Source organism: Rousettus aegyptiacus, unplaced genomic scaffold (genome assembly GCF_014176215.1).
Source record: "Rousettus aegyptiacus isolate mRouAeg1 unplaced genomic scaffold, mRouAeg1.p scaffold_m13_p_6, whole genome shotgun sequence".
Lineage (NCBI taxonomy): Eukaryota > Metazoa > Chordata > Mammalia > Chiroptera > Pteropodidae > Rousettus > Rousettus aegyptiacus.
In genome coordinates, this window is record NW_023416309.1 from 24,936,848 (window position 1) to 24,952,116 (window position 15,269).

The following is a 15,269-nucleotide window of genomic DNA, read 5'->3' on the forward strand; positions in this document are numbered from 1 at the left end:
ATAAAGGGACCAACTCAAAATATAGTTGATACAAGCTTTAGTGATTGTCTGTACAAGATAAGAGAAATTTTGTGTTAGTTTTTGATAATCAACAAGCAATTTAAAAAATTCTGAAAATAATTAAGATTTGAACATAGAGATATCTTTTTAATTGAGATTTTAATCCAATGAACATTACTACATTTCCCTGCTATGTTTCTCTAGTGGTTTAGATGCCAAATATAAATCCTGGCACATGAAGCTTGATAACTGGACATGTTGGCAGAAGGGAAGGAAAATGTGACAAAAAGATGCTACTCAGGGAAGCACACTATCTCCTTCCTTCATCTAACACAGTATGTCAACACCAACAGGTCTCGACTATGATTTATACTGTCATTCCTGCTCGGTTACTGTACAAAACCTTAAATTAGCTAATATCTAACCCACAGAGTACAGGGCACTACAAACCTGACTGTCAAAATGTCAGAAAGCAGACCTTGTGATTAGCTCTCTTGTGAGCACTTGCTCCTCCTAAGCCAAGGCACTCCAACTGTCTTCATTCCACTACCTTCACCATTTGCTTTGAATATGAGTAGTACAAAATAATACAAATTCCTTCCAAAGTTACTCATGTATGAAGAGCTGTGTCAGCCTCCAACACTACAAGCTAAGTAATATTGGGCTTATAATATATACTGTGCAAAAGACTTAGTGTATCAGAGCTGGAAGGGATTTTAGGGGCAACTAATCCAAAACCCTGAGAGATCAAATGACTTGTCCAAAGAGGCAATGTCAGTGGCCAGACGGTCATGAATTCAAGTCACCTGACTTCTGGTCACCCACTCTGCTGCAAGAAGTGGTTTATATCCCTCTAACTCAAAATACCTCAGTGAGTATCCTGGTGCAATGAGCAAAACAGCATTAAAAAAAAGAAAAAAGAAAAAAGAAAAAACACTTATTTTAAGAATCTATCATCTCTTATCTGAGATGTTTTAAAATCAAATATAAACATGTATCTGAATATGTACTATTCTAAGAATATAGTAATCCAGTGTCTGCAAGAAAATAAATTTAAAAATTATATTAGCCTTGACAAATTTCAATTTAGAAAACTAATCCATATTAGACAGATATAAATTATTCAACACTAACTTCACTTGAATTAAGTTTTGCATATCCTCATTCAAAACTACCACCAAGAATACAAAAGTCTACATAGCCCCTAGCATGAGGGTGAAGACAGACCAACTTGCATGTAGAAAATTACTCTGCCTTCCTTATGTATGGCAGAACTGTTTGGTGTTTCTTAAGGCCAAACACATGCCCTGGCTTTAAAGTTTCACTCCGTGAGGTCAATGACAGGACCACCAACCCAAAATGGGATAGTCTTTAATCCAGATCCATCATGGATCATTTATTCTGTATATAGTGTTGCTATTTTCATAGCACTGAGCTAAATGCTAGAGAGGAATATGAATTTGATATACAGATCATGTATGGGGCACTAATTATGAGTCAATTTTATACACATTAGCATATAATCTTCATGATAACCCTGGGAGAGAGTATTATTATTCATTTCACAATAGAGGAAACTGAGAAAATCTAAATAAAGCTAGCAGCAGAAGACAGAGCTTTGGAATGTCTATATTCTCACTGAGAATTCTAACCCATCCCAGTGCCTACCGCCACATCCCTGAGGAAGCATGGTATTCTATTCTGGAGTACAGTTTATCATCCTAGACTCAGTGAGAACATGTCTCTGTACTACATAAGAATTTCGACTCAATAACAAGTAAAACTAGTGTCCATATCCACCCATAATTCTAAAAAAAAAAAAACCCAAGCCTCATGTTTAAAGGTTCTGCTGCTGCCTATGGCCATGCCACCCTGAACAAGCCCAATCTCGTCTGATCTCAGAAGCTAAGCAGGGTCAGACCTGGTTAGTACTTGGATGGGAGACCACCTAGGAAGACCAGGTGCTGTAGGAGTAAAAAATAAAAAATAAGAGATTGTAAACTGACAAGGTCCTTGCAATATGTGAGGTCAATCAGGGGTTGCCTCGCCAGATAGATAGATAGATAGATAGATAGATAGATAGATAGATAGATAGTCTGCTGCTTTTTTGTCTGTAAAACACAGATCCCAACAGCATCTGTACCTCATGAGTTGTTGCACAAGAGGCTGAGAATATGGAATGGGCATAAAGTACCAGAACGGTCTCACACACATTATGTGCTCAATTAAAGTCAGCTGCTGCTTTCAAAATCACCACCATTCTTCAGTAACCACATTACTCCAAATTTCTTCCTGAAAATATAGTTCCAAAGGAGAAAAAAGCTACAGAATTCATTTTCACTAAAAGGTGGTCTACAACTGTAAAAACATTTTTTGGCCAAATGTACTGTTACTCAACCATAAAATTTTGATTCTGAAAACTACTTAGAATACTAAAACATTCAACACATTAGATTAAAATGTTGAATACAAAGCAGTAGTTATTGCTACAACAGCAGCTACATAAACTATGTAAATGATATTTGGACTGTATTTCAAGTACCGCATTTCAAAGCAGAAAAATAAAAATAGCTGTTGGGATGGTCAAATTAAGATTGTTTTTAAAATTTCCCTTCATATCACATTTTAAATTTCTATAATAAAAAATGTGTGCTTTTATTTCATAATATTCTAAATAGGTGTCCATTATACTTAACTTAATGGGAGCCCATAGGAAAATTAAATCAGTTTGAGCCTACTGTGCAATTATAAAGCAATATAACCCCTCCATGAGATATGTATAGGTCTGTGCTCTTCCCCCAAGTCCCTTACAACAAGCCACTCTAAACAACATCATGCCAGTTGTAACTTATGCTCCTAGACTAAACTGCTTCAAGACGGTTTAATAACATGGACAAAGTACTAGCTTCAAGTATAAAGGAATTCAAGAAAGAAAACAATTTGAATTTTTTTTTATTTTAATCATCATCTAACTATCTAGCAATATATTCCGAAGTGTGGTCCTGGAACCACCTACAGTAGACTCATACAAGATTCTTTTCAAAATGCAGATTCCTACCACCCACTACAACCCTCAAACCTACAGAGCTGGAATCCCAGAGAGGCCCAGAGTTTACCATTTTGCACAATCTCAGATGATTTTCATGCACATAAATACTAAGAACTGATCCACAGACATTCTAATCAGGTAAGATAAACATCACTCAAAGTTTTCGGTGAAAGAAACCAATAGAATTCTAACTCTAGACTGGTAATTCAGTTACTTCCTAATTTCTGACAACCACTAGATCAAATAAACCAGATTGTGGGATCACAGGTACAAGGAATAGATATCCTGAGAATTTGTTGTCTCTTCTGCTTAAGCTATGGATCTTCTCAGAAAATATTTTTGCAAACTCTCATCAATAGCCTTAAAATGCTCATGCTCTTTGCTCCCAAAATTTCACTGGTACAACTTTTCCTATGAGAATAATCAAGAATGCAAAAAAGATTGTTAGGCTAAAGTATTTGGGGAAATAGTATTAATATTCTTTATGTGCCATTCCTAAGCATGTCCATGGCATCTGGCACTGGTGGGTGCTTGACATACAGTATTTCTAACCTCACAACCTAGAAGATACTTTTATCCCCCATTTTCAAGATGAGAAGACTGAGACTCAGAAGTTATTAACTTGAACCCAGGCCACACAATCAATAAATTGACAGCCAGAATCTGAATCTCAGGGAGTTGGAGTAAAAACATCAGGCTTTTCCCACTGCCTGGGCACCTAAAAATAGTATAAAATGTCATAATGTTTAAGTAAAGTAAGATATGTCAAAGGAATATCAAATGGCCACTTAAAAACATGTTCTTCAAGAAGCTTTAATGAAATGGAAAATAGTCATGATACAATATGAAGTGAAAAAGAAGGGAAGTTTGATCCCAGTTTGGCATTTAATCCTGGTTTTGTCTGCATCCCCAAAGTCTAACAATGTACCTTACATAAGGTAGCAATACTATATCTGACATAAGGTAGGAACTCAATAACTATTACAAAAAAAAAAAAAATTATGTGTGGGCATGTTTTTTAAGGACCAGGAAAAAAATCTCAAAATATTATTAGTGGTTATTGCTAGATTCTGGACTTAAGAGATGACTTCTGGATTTTCTTTTTTACATCTGTTTGTACTTTCAAGTATTCTACAATAAGTTTGTATTACTTTCATAACCAGAAATAAAAGCAATGGCTAATACTCAAATCCTACATTTAAGCACCTTCAAATACATGAGATGTAGTTAAGTTCCATTATCAACTCGATCTGCAGACTAATATGTGATTTATCTTATTCACTGTAACAAAGAAACTGCTTTATAGCTATAAAGTGAGCACTATCTTTTTATATGCCAATATCATAAGTGGGAATAGGATTTAATACTTGTTATGAACATAAATGCTTTCATCACCTATAGTTATTAGTTGTTTAGTAGGTAGGAAATGGATTTATAAATGTATAACATCCACAAAATGTTTCTCTCAATGGTTTGTGCATTTTGGATACTGCTCTAAACACTAGTACCCTCAGGATTAAAAATCAAATGCAGTGGCTTTTATAACATAATGAGAAGGGTCTCTTGCCATGATCACCCACACACACTGCAAAAGCCATTATAAATTAGCATTAAAATTGTGCCTCATCTCTAGTAGTTTACTAATATCATTTTATATAAAGGTGTGTATATATATATATATATATATATATATATAGTCACTACTGTCTCATGCATTTTTTAAGAACTATATTTTAGAATAAACCAAGGATGAGCCAACTGGTATATTTAACTAGCTCATTATTCTGACAAATTCAAATAGTAAAACATAGCACAAATATGATAATTCCACTATCAAACTGCCTCCAAAATGACTTCACCTTCTGAACAAACTCTGTATTTGTTGGCCAGATTATACCTCAGTGACCAAACCACAAAAAGCCAAAGGGCAAAAGCCTAAACTACACTGAACATGTCTATTCAAAAACCAATTTGAGGTAGAAGGTGGGCAGGAAGAAAGAGGGAGGGGAGAAAGGGTATCTTAGAGTAATAAGAGTTAAAGTGGAAATCTGTATGGTGCAATTTGCAATTGAAAGAAAAAAAAATTGACATGGAGAAAACAGTGGTCAGAAAAAATAAATAATTACGTTACTTAGTGACCCTAGGTCCTAGCTATAAAAGTAGTAACAAATGAGAACAGCTTTACATAATCAATGGTTTTTCTTCTTTGGGAATTAGATTTATTCCTGGATTATGCCAAGAAAGAAATTCAACCTACATATAACATTACCAAATAATCTAAATTTCTAGGGATTATCAATACAGGCCAAAGTCTCCGATACAGGTAAGCTTTTGCTTCAGTCACAACTTGGAATTTTTGTGACAAGGCCCTCTGTTTTGCCCTGTGGGGAAACTGTGAGTTGGATCACTCAGCGTGCATTCCAACACCCTTCCTTCTTGTCTCCTTCTACTGGAGAAGCTGGAGTAGAAGTTACGTTCACAGAATTTCTTATAGCGAAGAGTGGCCAAAGAAATACAGACCAAAGTTCCTGGAGAGAGAGACCCTTTATCACATAAATAGGCAAAATCTGGAATAGTAAGCAACTTTTGTTCCCTCCCTTTCCCTGCACCCGCCACAGATGCACCTCCAGCCCAAGCACATCCAGACTACAAACATGAGGTCAAAAGCCAGTGGCTGAGGACATATTTTTTGTTAGGTGAGGAAAATAACCCCCTAGCTTGTTTAAGCCACTCTGTGTTGGGTTTTCTGTTAGTAGCAGCCAAATACATTCCTACCTGTTAAAATCATTGATATAACAAACCTTTCTATGATTTAATTTATCAATGATCAACTTAACCAAAACCTCCTAAGTCCACACAGAGTTACTGAGTGTGGACATTTACTGAGAGTGCTTAATCCATACCCATGAGTAGAGCTGTAATGCCCATCTCATTTCATTCTCACGGGACACTACAGGCAAAGGTAGAGGCAAAGGTAGGAACCCAAGCCAGGCCAGTCCAATAGCAGTCCCCAAGCTCTTTACTGCCAAACTACACAACCTCTGATGGATTTTTCATTTAGTCATAAAGCAACTTTAACCTTCACCGCTGCTCTCTGACTCAACTATAATTGTTCCTAACAAACTTTAAGATTGGAAGACTTTTACTAAAAAATTGCCCTTCCCCTAAAGAAAAACGGTTCATATGCAATTTAAAAAAAAAAAACAAAAAAAAAAAACAAAAAAAAAACAAAACCTAGCATTTGCTTTGTAGTATTTTGAAATCTTTATCTGTCACATGGCACGGTGCTGCTGCCGCACTAACATTTACTAAGCACCATGCGCCTGGCACTGGCCTAAGCATTTCCCAAGCGTCGTCTCTCATTCAGTGCTCACATCTCCAAAGATGACACTATTATTGTCCCCACCTTACAGTGAGCAAACAGAACATGTTAGTCCAGGGACAGCGTTTTCTTTGAAAAACTCTTTCTAGACACCACTGAATGACAAGTTCAGAGCCACATAAAATTAGAAGGGGGATTAACTGATTTTGCTGCTAGTCTTTAGTAAAAAATATCAAAAGTGACGGGCTCAGGACCTTTCAAAGAATAAAAACATTCAAGGCAAGAACAATTACAACTAAAGAGGGTATAAAGCCCTCCTAAATCAAGAATTCCACACTTGTGTTTCATATACTTTTACTCAGTATGTACTCAAGCACCTTTACAAGGGATAAACACACTCGTCACAGAGTGAGCGACCAGAAAGGCCAATAATAATATTTAGAGAGCTGTGAATGTTCATTTATCATAAAAACATGTAATTCATTTTCCAATATATGTGATTTCCATTTTCAAAATAAGAATGTACATTTTATGAACTATGGGTTATAATGAATATGGTTTTTATTAATGTATTCACCACTTCTTCTATGGCCAGCACTGTGATGTTAAACATACATCTTTTTTTCTTAATTGTCACAACCACCTAAGGATATAGCACAACTGTCAACACCCCCTTTTAGAAATGAGTCTGCAGGTGATGAATCTTCCCAAGTTCCCTATTAAAAGGTAACACTGAGTTTCAAATCCAAATCTGGCCCGAAGCCCTGTGCTTTTAACCACTAACCTTCTCAGTTATTTGATTTTTGTTTTTGTTTATTAGACTTATTCAAGCATTGTCTTGAAAACTATATCAAGCTTAGTTCTTATTTATCTTCACTTCCGGTACTCCCCCATTTTCAATTATTTTTGTTTCATATTTCTTCCTACTCCCACAAAAACATTTTAACAATTATCTGTTCACCCAATTATAAGACATTCTTCACTAACATTTGCCAAATTAAAGAGATAGCAAAATTGCTGCTCTTACTTTTGATCAATGGTGTGTGATAACCTGTTTTAGTGGCCAGTTCTGCTGCTCAAGCAACAGCAGCAAATGATCCCCGTTGAGCCTATCACTGTAAATACACAACATGGCTTTTATTCTTTAACAGCAGTATCCTAAAAGCCCACCAGATGTCAACCTCAATTCATAAAAATAGGCCATTTTCCCCCTTTCAACACTTCCTTCTTTCTACAACAAAACACAAGGGATTCTGAACTTTGAAAATACCTATGCTTCTAAATTTTATGGAGGAATAGCACACATATGTTTTTTTCAATGTAAAAAGAAAAGTATAACAGTAAGATGCAAAACAACCAAAAAAAAGAAAAAGGAAAAAGTAAAAATATACAAATTCCATGTTTGTCTCTCAAGACTCTGGCAAACAAACACAAAGACTGTATTTCTGACTCTTCTGACTCATTTATTTCCTACCTTCTCCCAGATTTTCCTCTATACCACTCCCCTCCCTCTTTACAAACCATAACTCACATTTAATTGACTTACATAAATCAACATCATTATTTCACATGAAGAATAAAATCTAAATTTTGAAGATCAGTATAAAATAAATTAAAAACAATTTTATTTATCATTAAATAATGCTGTTCATGGTATACATTCCAAGTCTGGTCATACCCATCAAAAACCTAAACTAAACTTGAAAAATGAAGTCCCATTTACAAAACTGTTGACTAATGAAATCAATAATCTTCATTTAGATTTGAACAAAAATGTCAGATACTCTGCAGGGCTGTTCTATAGCGGTTATTAGACAGGAAGGAAGGAAGGAAGGAAGGAAGGAAGGAAGGAAGGAAGGAAGGAAGGAAGGAAGGAAGGAAGGAAGGAAGGAAGGAAGGAAATGAAGGGAGAGAACGAGGGGAGGGAAGGAGGGAAGGAAAGAAGGAAAGAAAAACTAGAGATTTCCCCCTACATTTCCAGCCTGGTGGTTTTATGTGTGTCAATTCTTTGGGTATTCAATGATCACCCAAGAATGGTATTTCATTTCTTTGACCACTACCCTACTGCCCATAATTTAACCTTACTAAATTTTTGGTCCATTGCGTAGAAGAATTTCTCTACTAATAAAAATACAATCCATTAAAGATTAACTTGCCCCCAGGACACTCTCTCTGGAAATAAATTCCAAGCATTATAATCACCAATTTGCACTATGTAGACTTAAAGGCAGATAATCTTATTTATCCTGACTTAAATTGGAAACCTGCAGATAAAGTGACTGTGAAAAGAAAAATGGTAAATCCAAATTCACGATCATTAAAAAACCAACCAGGCAAATATACTTTACCTGGCACTTTTCAGATGAAAAGTTTTGTACCCAAGAATATCTAACAACATGAGAATATTTGTTGACATGCCAAACTTCCTACCTTGGTCTCTATTTTATTTCTGCAATTATGAAAGTGCAAAATTCTTGTATTCCCATTATTCGAGAAAATACTACATGTCAGAAATTGTGATAGGCACTAGAAATCTTTGGAATCCATTTTGTAATATTTATTATTAATAATAATAAAAGAGACTGATATATTTTGAGTTCTCATCATTTACCAAGTTTTAACTTATTGGGCATTATCTCTTAATCCATAACAGCCCAAAGGAAAGCTACTAATACTAGTCCCATTTTATGGATGGGCAAACTGAGAAAGGGAAATAAGCCCAGGGATTAATTCAGATGCCTACTTGCTATTACCATGATGTATAAAGCAATGAGGTATATAATTATGTTTGGTTCAGAAAACAAGGCTTATTCCTTCAAACATGGTGGTTCTACATAACTTGTCACTAGAAAGCACGCATCACAAAACGCCTTAGTACACTGTGCACTGGGTTCTACTGTCAAACATATTCAAAACTTACTTTCTTAGAAGGCGTAATTCACTTTTGGTAATGTTGGAAAGTTAATCAAAAGATGTTCAATCACTAAAGAATTCTTTGGGTTTGAAAAGTGAATATTTCACTATATATTAGTTGCTGAAGATATGTTAACTCTGTTAAGACCTTCTGTAAATAAAACCTTATCACTGCAAAGCAATAGTAAACTATCTCCTATCAGAATACCATACCTATAAAGGGGATAGCCTTCAAATTTAAAAATGTCTCACCCATATTTCATTTTATTCTAAATGAAAATTAATTCACTCAAAAAAGAAATATACTTCTACAGCTCAGGTTACACATGAAGGCTTCCTGGAAACTACTATCGCCTTTGTTATTTGTATGCGCACCAGTAAAACAGCTAAGGAAGACATAGTATTATAAGAGTTGCCTTTTCCATCACTCCCAATTCATGTGAAAACCAAATTGGAAACTTGTTGGAAAAGGTAATACGTGCTCTATTGTTTAAATCCAAACAATTTCGCAATATTTTTCTGAATAAATTCAATAATTTGTTTTATAAACAAAATAGGCAAAAAGAACCATAAAACAAATTAAATAACTAAAATGGGTTATGAAATGCAATTGGGCTTTAATTTCCAAATTCACTTTGCAAAATTCTTATTTGAACAGTTTATCACAGAAGTAACTCTCCTAGAAAATTATATAATTTAAGGGAGGGGGAGAAAGGGAAAGAGACACAACCAGGTCTAGGATGTTTATCAATAAAAATAAGCGGCAAGGGAGACAAATTTGTAGCTCATCCAACAAAGCCTGCCAAACACTCCTGCTATTTGTTTCCACCAAGTTATTGTTTTGGAAAACATGTTGTTCTCTCTTAAAATAACCTGCTTAAATGTTCTTAAAAGCCACTGCATTTCCACTGAGGGCTAAATAGCTCCCATACTGCGATATATTGACTGATAAAGTCAAAGTAAGTTATGCGTAAAGCCACACACAAAAAAAAAGTTGGAACGCTCCAATCCTCCCTTGTTATAACACTAGCTACTGAATGAATCCACTACTTGCCCTTATTGAAACTAATGCTGGTCCTCTGCAGTATTTTAAGAATGACAGACATTCAAACTACCCTATTTCTCTGGATGAGGGAAATAAGCCACATCTGTAGCTACAGGTAGGCTAGTAATTTAACATTTTTAAGGAAGGTCAAAATCACCTTGAACATTTTAGCATTCACTCTGAGAACTCTAATCCTGCCATTAAAACACAGAGTTTGTTCCAGTCCGATGTGGTTAAAGCTGTTGTTGCCTGGGAAAGTCCCAGAGAAACTTGGGAGTTTAAAAAAAAAGAAGAAAAGAAAAGAAAACCTCAAGTTGTGAAAGACAGTCAAACATCCATAGTACAGGAAGAGTTTTATGAACTTAGTGTAACTCAAGATGTGTTTTATAAGCCTGTCAGGAGATGAATACACAATGTCCTCCAACCCAGCAGCATTGCCCTGACACAATCCCCAAGCTTTGGCTGCTCACCCCCATCCTGGCCCCTTTCACTCTGGGGTAGAGGATGGGGAGGGGGGCAGAACTCCTGTCTTAAGCCTTGACATCTGCAGAGCGTTTCCAATAGTGAGACAAGGCCCCTCAGCTGGAGGAAGTGGATACTGACAAGAGGGAGAGAGAAACAGACAGATCTAGAATTCAAGCCCGCCAGGGAGTGGAGGGAGAATCACGGACACTCCGTGCGGTCCAAGTGGGTCTGGTGACACATCCCAGGTGTCTGCACTAAGGCTGGTATCTCCAAAGTCCAGAACGCAACTTGGGTGCGCCGATACAAACTTGGCCTTCAGCTTTTCTGAAGCCGGTCAAGTTAGCACAGGGTTCCCGGTGCCTAGAGACCTGAGAGGCGTGGAAGGGTAGAGAGTCCCGCTAGGTCTCCACACCCTGGGTGTCCCCCGGCTCCGCGGGGGAGGGGACCAGGGAATAAGTCGACTGTGGGCCGGAGTGCGGGCCCCGGACTGGGAGGTCCGGGAAGGAGTGGGGGGCTCAATCGGGAAGTCCGAGAACGCAAGGGAGGATGCCTACCTTGTAACATGGCCTCAAGTTTCTTCCTGTCCACGCGGAAGCGCTCCTCGCTCCACTCCGGGCTGTGCAGGGGTGCCCCGGCGACCAGGTCGTCCTCGGAGCCCGGCATGGGCGAGTCCGTGCTGCGCTCGCTGTTGGAGCCCGGGTCCGAATGCGCCGCCAGGTAGCCGGGCTCGCCCTGGGCGGCCATGGTGGGCGCGCGGCGCTGGGGCTCCGGCTGCGGCCGCCGCTGTGCCCGCGCCGCCGCCTGCGATCGCGGGCCGGGTTCGACTGGCTCCCCGCGCCGCGGCGCTAGCTCGTCCGCCCGCAGCCGCCGCCAACGCCGCGGAGCCCCCGACGCATCCCAGCCTCGGGCGCCGCCCGCCGCCCCAGGTCCCGGCTCGGGTCCCGGGCCAGTGGCTGCACCGCCCCCAGCCAGCAACGCCCGCGCGGAATGAGCGCGCCGCGCCGCCAGCGCCTCCATCCGCAGGGCCCCGGCGCCCCTTCCCCGCCCGCCGCCCCTGCAGCTGCGCGCTCATTGGCCCGGCCGGCCCACGGGGAGCCCCGGCGGGCGGGCGGGCGCGCGGGCGGGCGGCCCCTGGCGCTTGCACACACTCGCGCACACACACTCACCACGTACACACAACCACTTTTCTGCACTTACACGTATAGATCTTGTCCCACACACATACTTTCATAGTTCTTCAAACACAGGCACTCGCCACGTTTCATAGTTCTTCAAACACGGCACCCTCCTGAACGCTCACGAAGTGCACACTATTTCCCTTCTACTTACATACACAGGACACACTACACCCTAAACTTCGCAGCCCCAGTCGGTCCCACAAGTTTGAAACAGGGAGGAAAAGAGAAAGTTTGCGGAAGAAACAGTGTTCATCTCTCACAGACATCACTGTGTTCATTGTTTGCATTCTGTTCATTCCCCCACTAACGGTTCAAACACAGATCGCTCCTCTCCTCCCAGCTAAGTGGCCAGTTGCACAAGAGGTGGACAAGAGGCTTACTCTTTTTGTTCTGTGGGAAAGGATTTTTTTTTCTTGGATGGGGTGAACAGGGAGTCGTTTTCTATATATTTCTCAAGGAATGGATTCAGCTGATTTATAAAATAGAGGAGCAGGAGAAAAGCAGCCTCTGAGACTTCAGTGGTGGCTAGCTAGATGCAGCTGGCATCTGGGCAGGGCTGTCTTGTCAAGGTTAAGAGCGTTTCTCTATTCTCAAGATCAGTGTCTCGCAGATGATAACCAGCAAACGAACCTCTGATCCTACCTGCCCAGCCCACCCACTCAAACTTAAGACCTGAAGCACTAGGGAAGAAGAAATGTGCTTGCACTGGGAATGCCCTTGGAACTGTTTTCTCCCAGTTCACACTGATTCATACCCTCTTTTGCTTTGTGACCAAAAGCAGGTTTTTTTTCCTTTTTTTTTTTTTTTTTTTTCCTAAAGAGGGATGAGATAACATTTTGTTACTGTGCCAAAGAGGGATGCTACTGGCCTACACAAGGGGCAAGCCATATCATTGGTATGGAGGCTGGTAGATTATCATGTACTATGCTTTAGGTTAATCGAAATTAGTATAGGTCAGTGGCCTAGTTAACAAGAATTAACTCTGCTGGGTACTGAGGTGTAACTGACATGAGGAAACTGGGAATGTGGGAAGTCAAGTGACATGACTAAGGTCAGACAGCAGAGGATAAGGAAGCCAAGAATCAAACCCAGGTGTGTTTATTTGATTCACACTCTTAACAAGACCCTGCCTTGTTGAGCAGAGAGTCTCTCTACTTGGTTTCCTGCTGAAGAAGCAAGAGCAGATGCGCAACTTAACTGCTTGATTTTCACCACCATATTTTCCTTCTCTAAACTTATTAATTACTGTGCAAAGCACTAATTTAAGCACCAAAAGAAATTATCAAGGCGTCTTGCATCAGAGATATTTACTGTCTTTTTCTGGCAACAAACATTGTATGGGAACCTACTCTGTGCCAGGCACTGTATTAGACCCAAAGAATAGCGACCAAAAGCAAACACGATTCTTGGAGCTGACATTCTACTGAGAAAAATAGAATGTTGACCTATATCAACCATTACAAATAAGATATTCAAGATATGAGAAACCATATGATGGAGTAATTGGATTTAGCCAGACAGGTAAATGCAAGTGTCTCAGAGACAGGAACTCTAGAGCTGAAAATAGAAGTTTGAGAAGAAATTAACTGGGTGAAAAAGGGGAGGGAAGAGCCTTCCCTGAAAAAGATCATGAGATCATAATAACATCCCTGAAGATAGCTATTACAATTATCCTTGTTTTCCAGTTGGAGAAACTGAGGCACAATAGGTAAAATAACTTACCCAAGGCTGGACAAATAAGTTGTAGAATCAGGATTCGAAGCCAGACAGTCTCCCCTGAAAATTAGACTTCAGGTGCTCTGTACTTAGTCACTATACTATATTGGTTCTCAATAGGATCAGCAGAAGCAAAGATCGGATGGTGAAAGAGGCAGCATGCATTCCTCCACTGGAGGAACTAAAAGAAGACCATCATAGTTGGTACAAGAAAATAAGGCATAAGAGATAGTGCTAGCTAAGGCAGGAGAGTTAAGTAAGGAGTAGAGCACGTAAACCCTATAGACCAAGTTAAGGAGTTTTCATCTTTATCCTTAAAACAGAAGGAAGTCATGTAGAGGCTTTAAGTAAAGGATAATGTACTTAGATTTGCATTTTTAAAAGGTGACTATGGCTCTAGTATGGAGAACAGATTGGGGGACAAGGATAAAAGTAGTTAGACCAATTAAGAGACTATCCAGGAAGTTTAGGTAATAGATGCTTACACTTGGGCTGGTGAAGATGGAGAGACATTAATGGATTTGAAAAATATTTTGATGATAAATACCACCAACTAGATTGGTGATGGATTTGGGTATGAGGTGATGAAGAAGGAAATGTCAAGAATAACTCTAGGGTCTTGGCTAACATAATTGGAGAGAGATAGGTACCATTAATTGAAATAGGAACACTGGAAGAGGAGTGACTACACTGGAGGAAAGATGAACTTGTTTAGGCATGTTGAGTTTGAAGTGCCATTGAGACCCCTAAGAAGATATGCCAAGTAAACAATTGGACATAGGGGTCTGAAGTTCAAAAAAGTGATCTTGACTAGAGATAAAAATGTGTTATTTCTTTGTTTATAGGTGGTAATTCTTACGATTCATGTGGGTAAGACTGTCTAGGGAAAGAGAAGAGAATTGGAAGAAAAGAGAACCAAGGAAAGAGCCTTTCACAAATTCTAACAGTAGATGACAGTATAATGGGAAAGGAGATAGGAAGTGTTAGTAAGAGAAGGAAAAAAACAAAATGTTGTCATGTAATTCCAGGAAAAAAGACTATTTCAAAAGGAAAGTATGATCATTTTGGCACAATAAGGGAGGTAAAAAAATTTTGATGTAAGTCACTGGGACTTTAGCAAGAAAGCCAAAATAAAGTGATGGAGAAGTGAATATAGCTTATGAAATGAGGAGTAAAGACAACAATTTGGAAGGAGTTTGCCTGTGAAGGGGTGGGGAGAGCAATAGCTGAAGGATAATATGAGTAAGAGCTCTTTGTTTTTTATTGGGTTGGTTGGCTGGTAGGTTGGATGATTAATTTAATGGGTAAGGTTTGAGCAGTGGGAAAAAAAAAACACTGGAAATGATCCAGTTGACAGAAATTATATATATACATATATATACACATATACATATGTGTATATATAATTATATAGAGAGACATATATATAATTATATATATGTATATATAAAGAAAAAAGAGGAGAAATCAATATTATAGAGCTTTGAAAGCATGGACAGAATAGACTCTAAGGCACAAGTAGAGGAGAAACAGCTCATCAAAAGATAAACAGGTGGGTATAAATGTATGTAGTTTGCAGGT

General features: G+C 38.9%; 1 protein-coding gene and 1 pseudogene across 6 annotated transcripts in view; one reads left to right on the forward strand and one right to left on the reverse strand.

The window, feature by feature from the left end:
* BICC1 (BicC family RNA binding protein 1) overlaps positions 1-11,781 on the reverse strand; it is a 239,534-nt gene extending 227,753 nt beyond the window's left edge. For 3 of the 6 annotated variants that reach the window (XM_036222623.1, XM_036222621.1, XM_036222620.1), the window contains exon 1: positions 11,349-11,781. In XM_036222623.1, the coding sequence (XP_036078516.1) occupies positions 11,349-11,538 (190 nt within the window). In that variant the 5' untranslated portion in view covers positions 11,539-11,781. The remainder of the gene's footprint in view (positions 1-11,348) is intronic. The other 3 variants (XM_016127612.2, XM_016127614.2, XM_036222622.1) reach the window with 1 other exon arrangement.
* Positions 1,855-1,973, forward strand: LOC118604696 (annotated as a pseudogene).
* Positions 11,782-15,269: the final 3,488 nt, after the last annotated feature.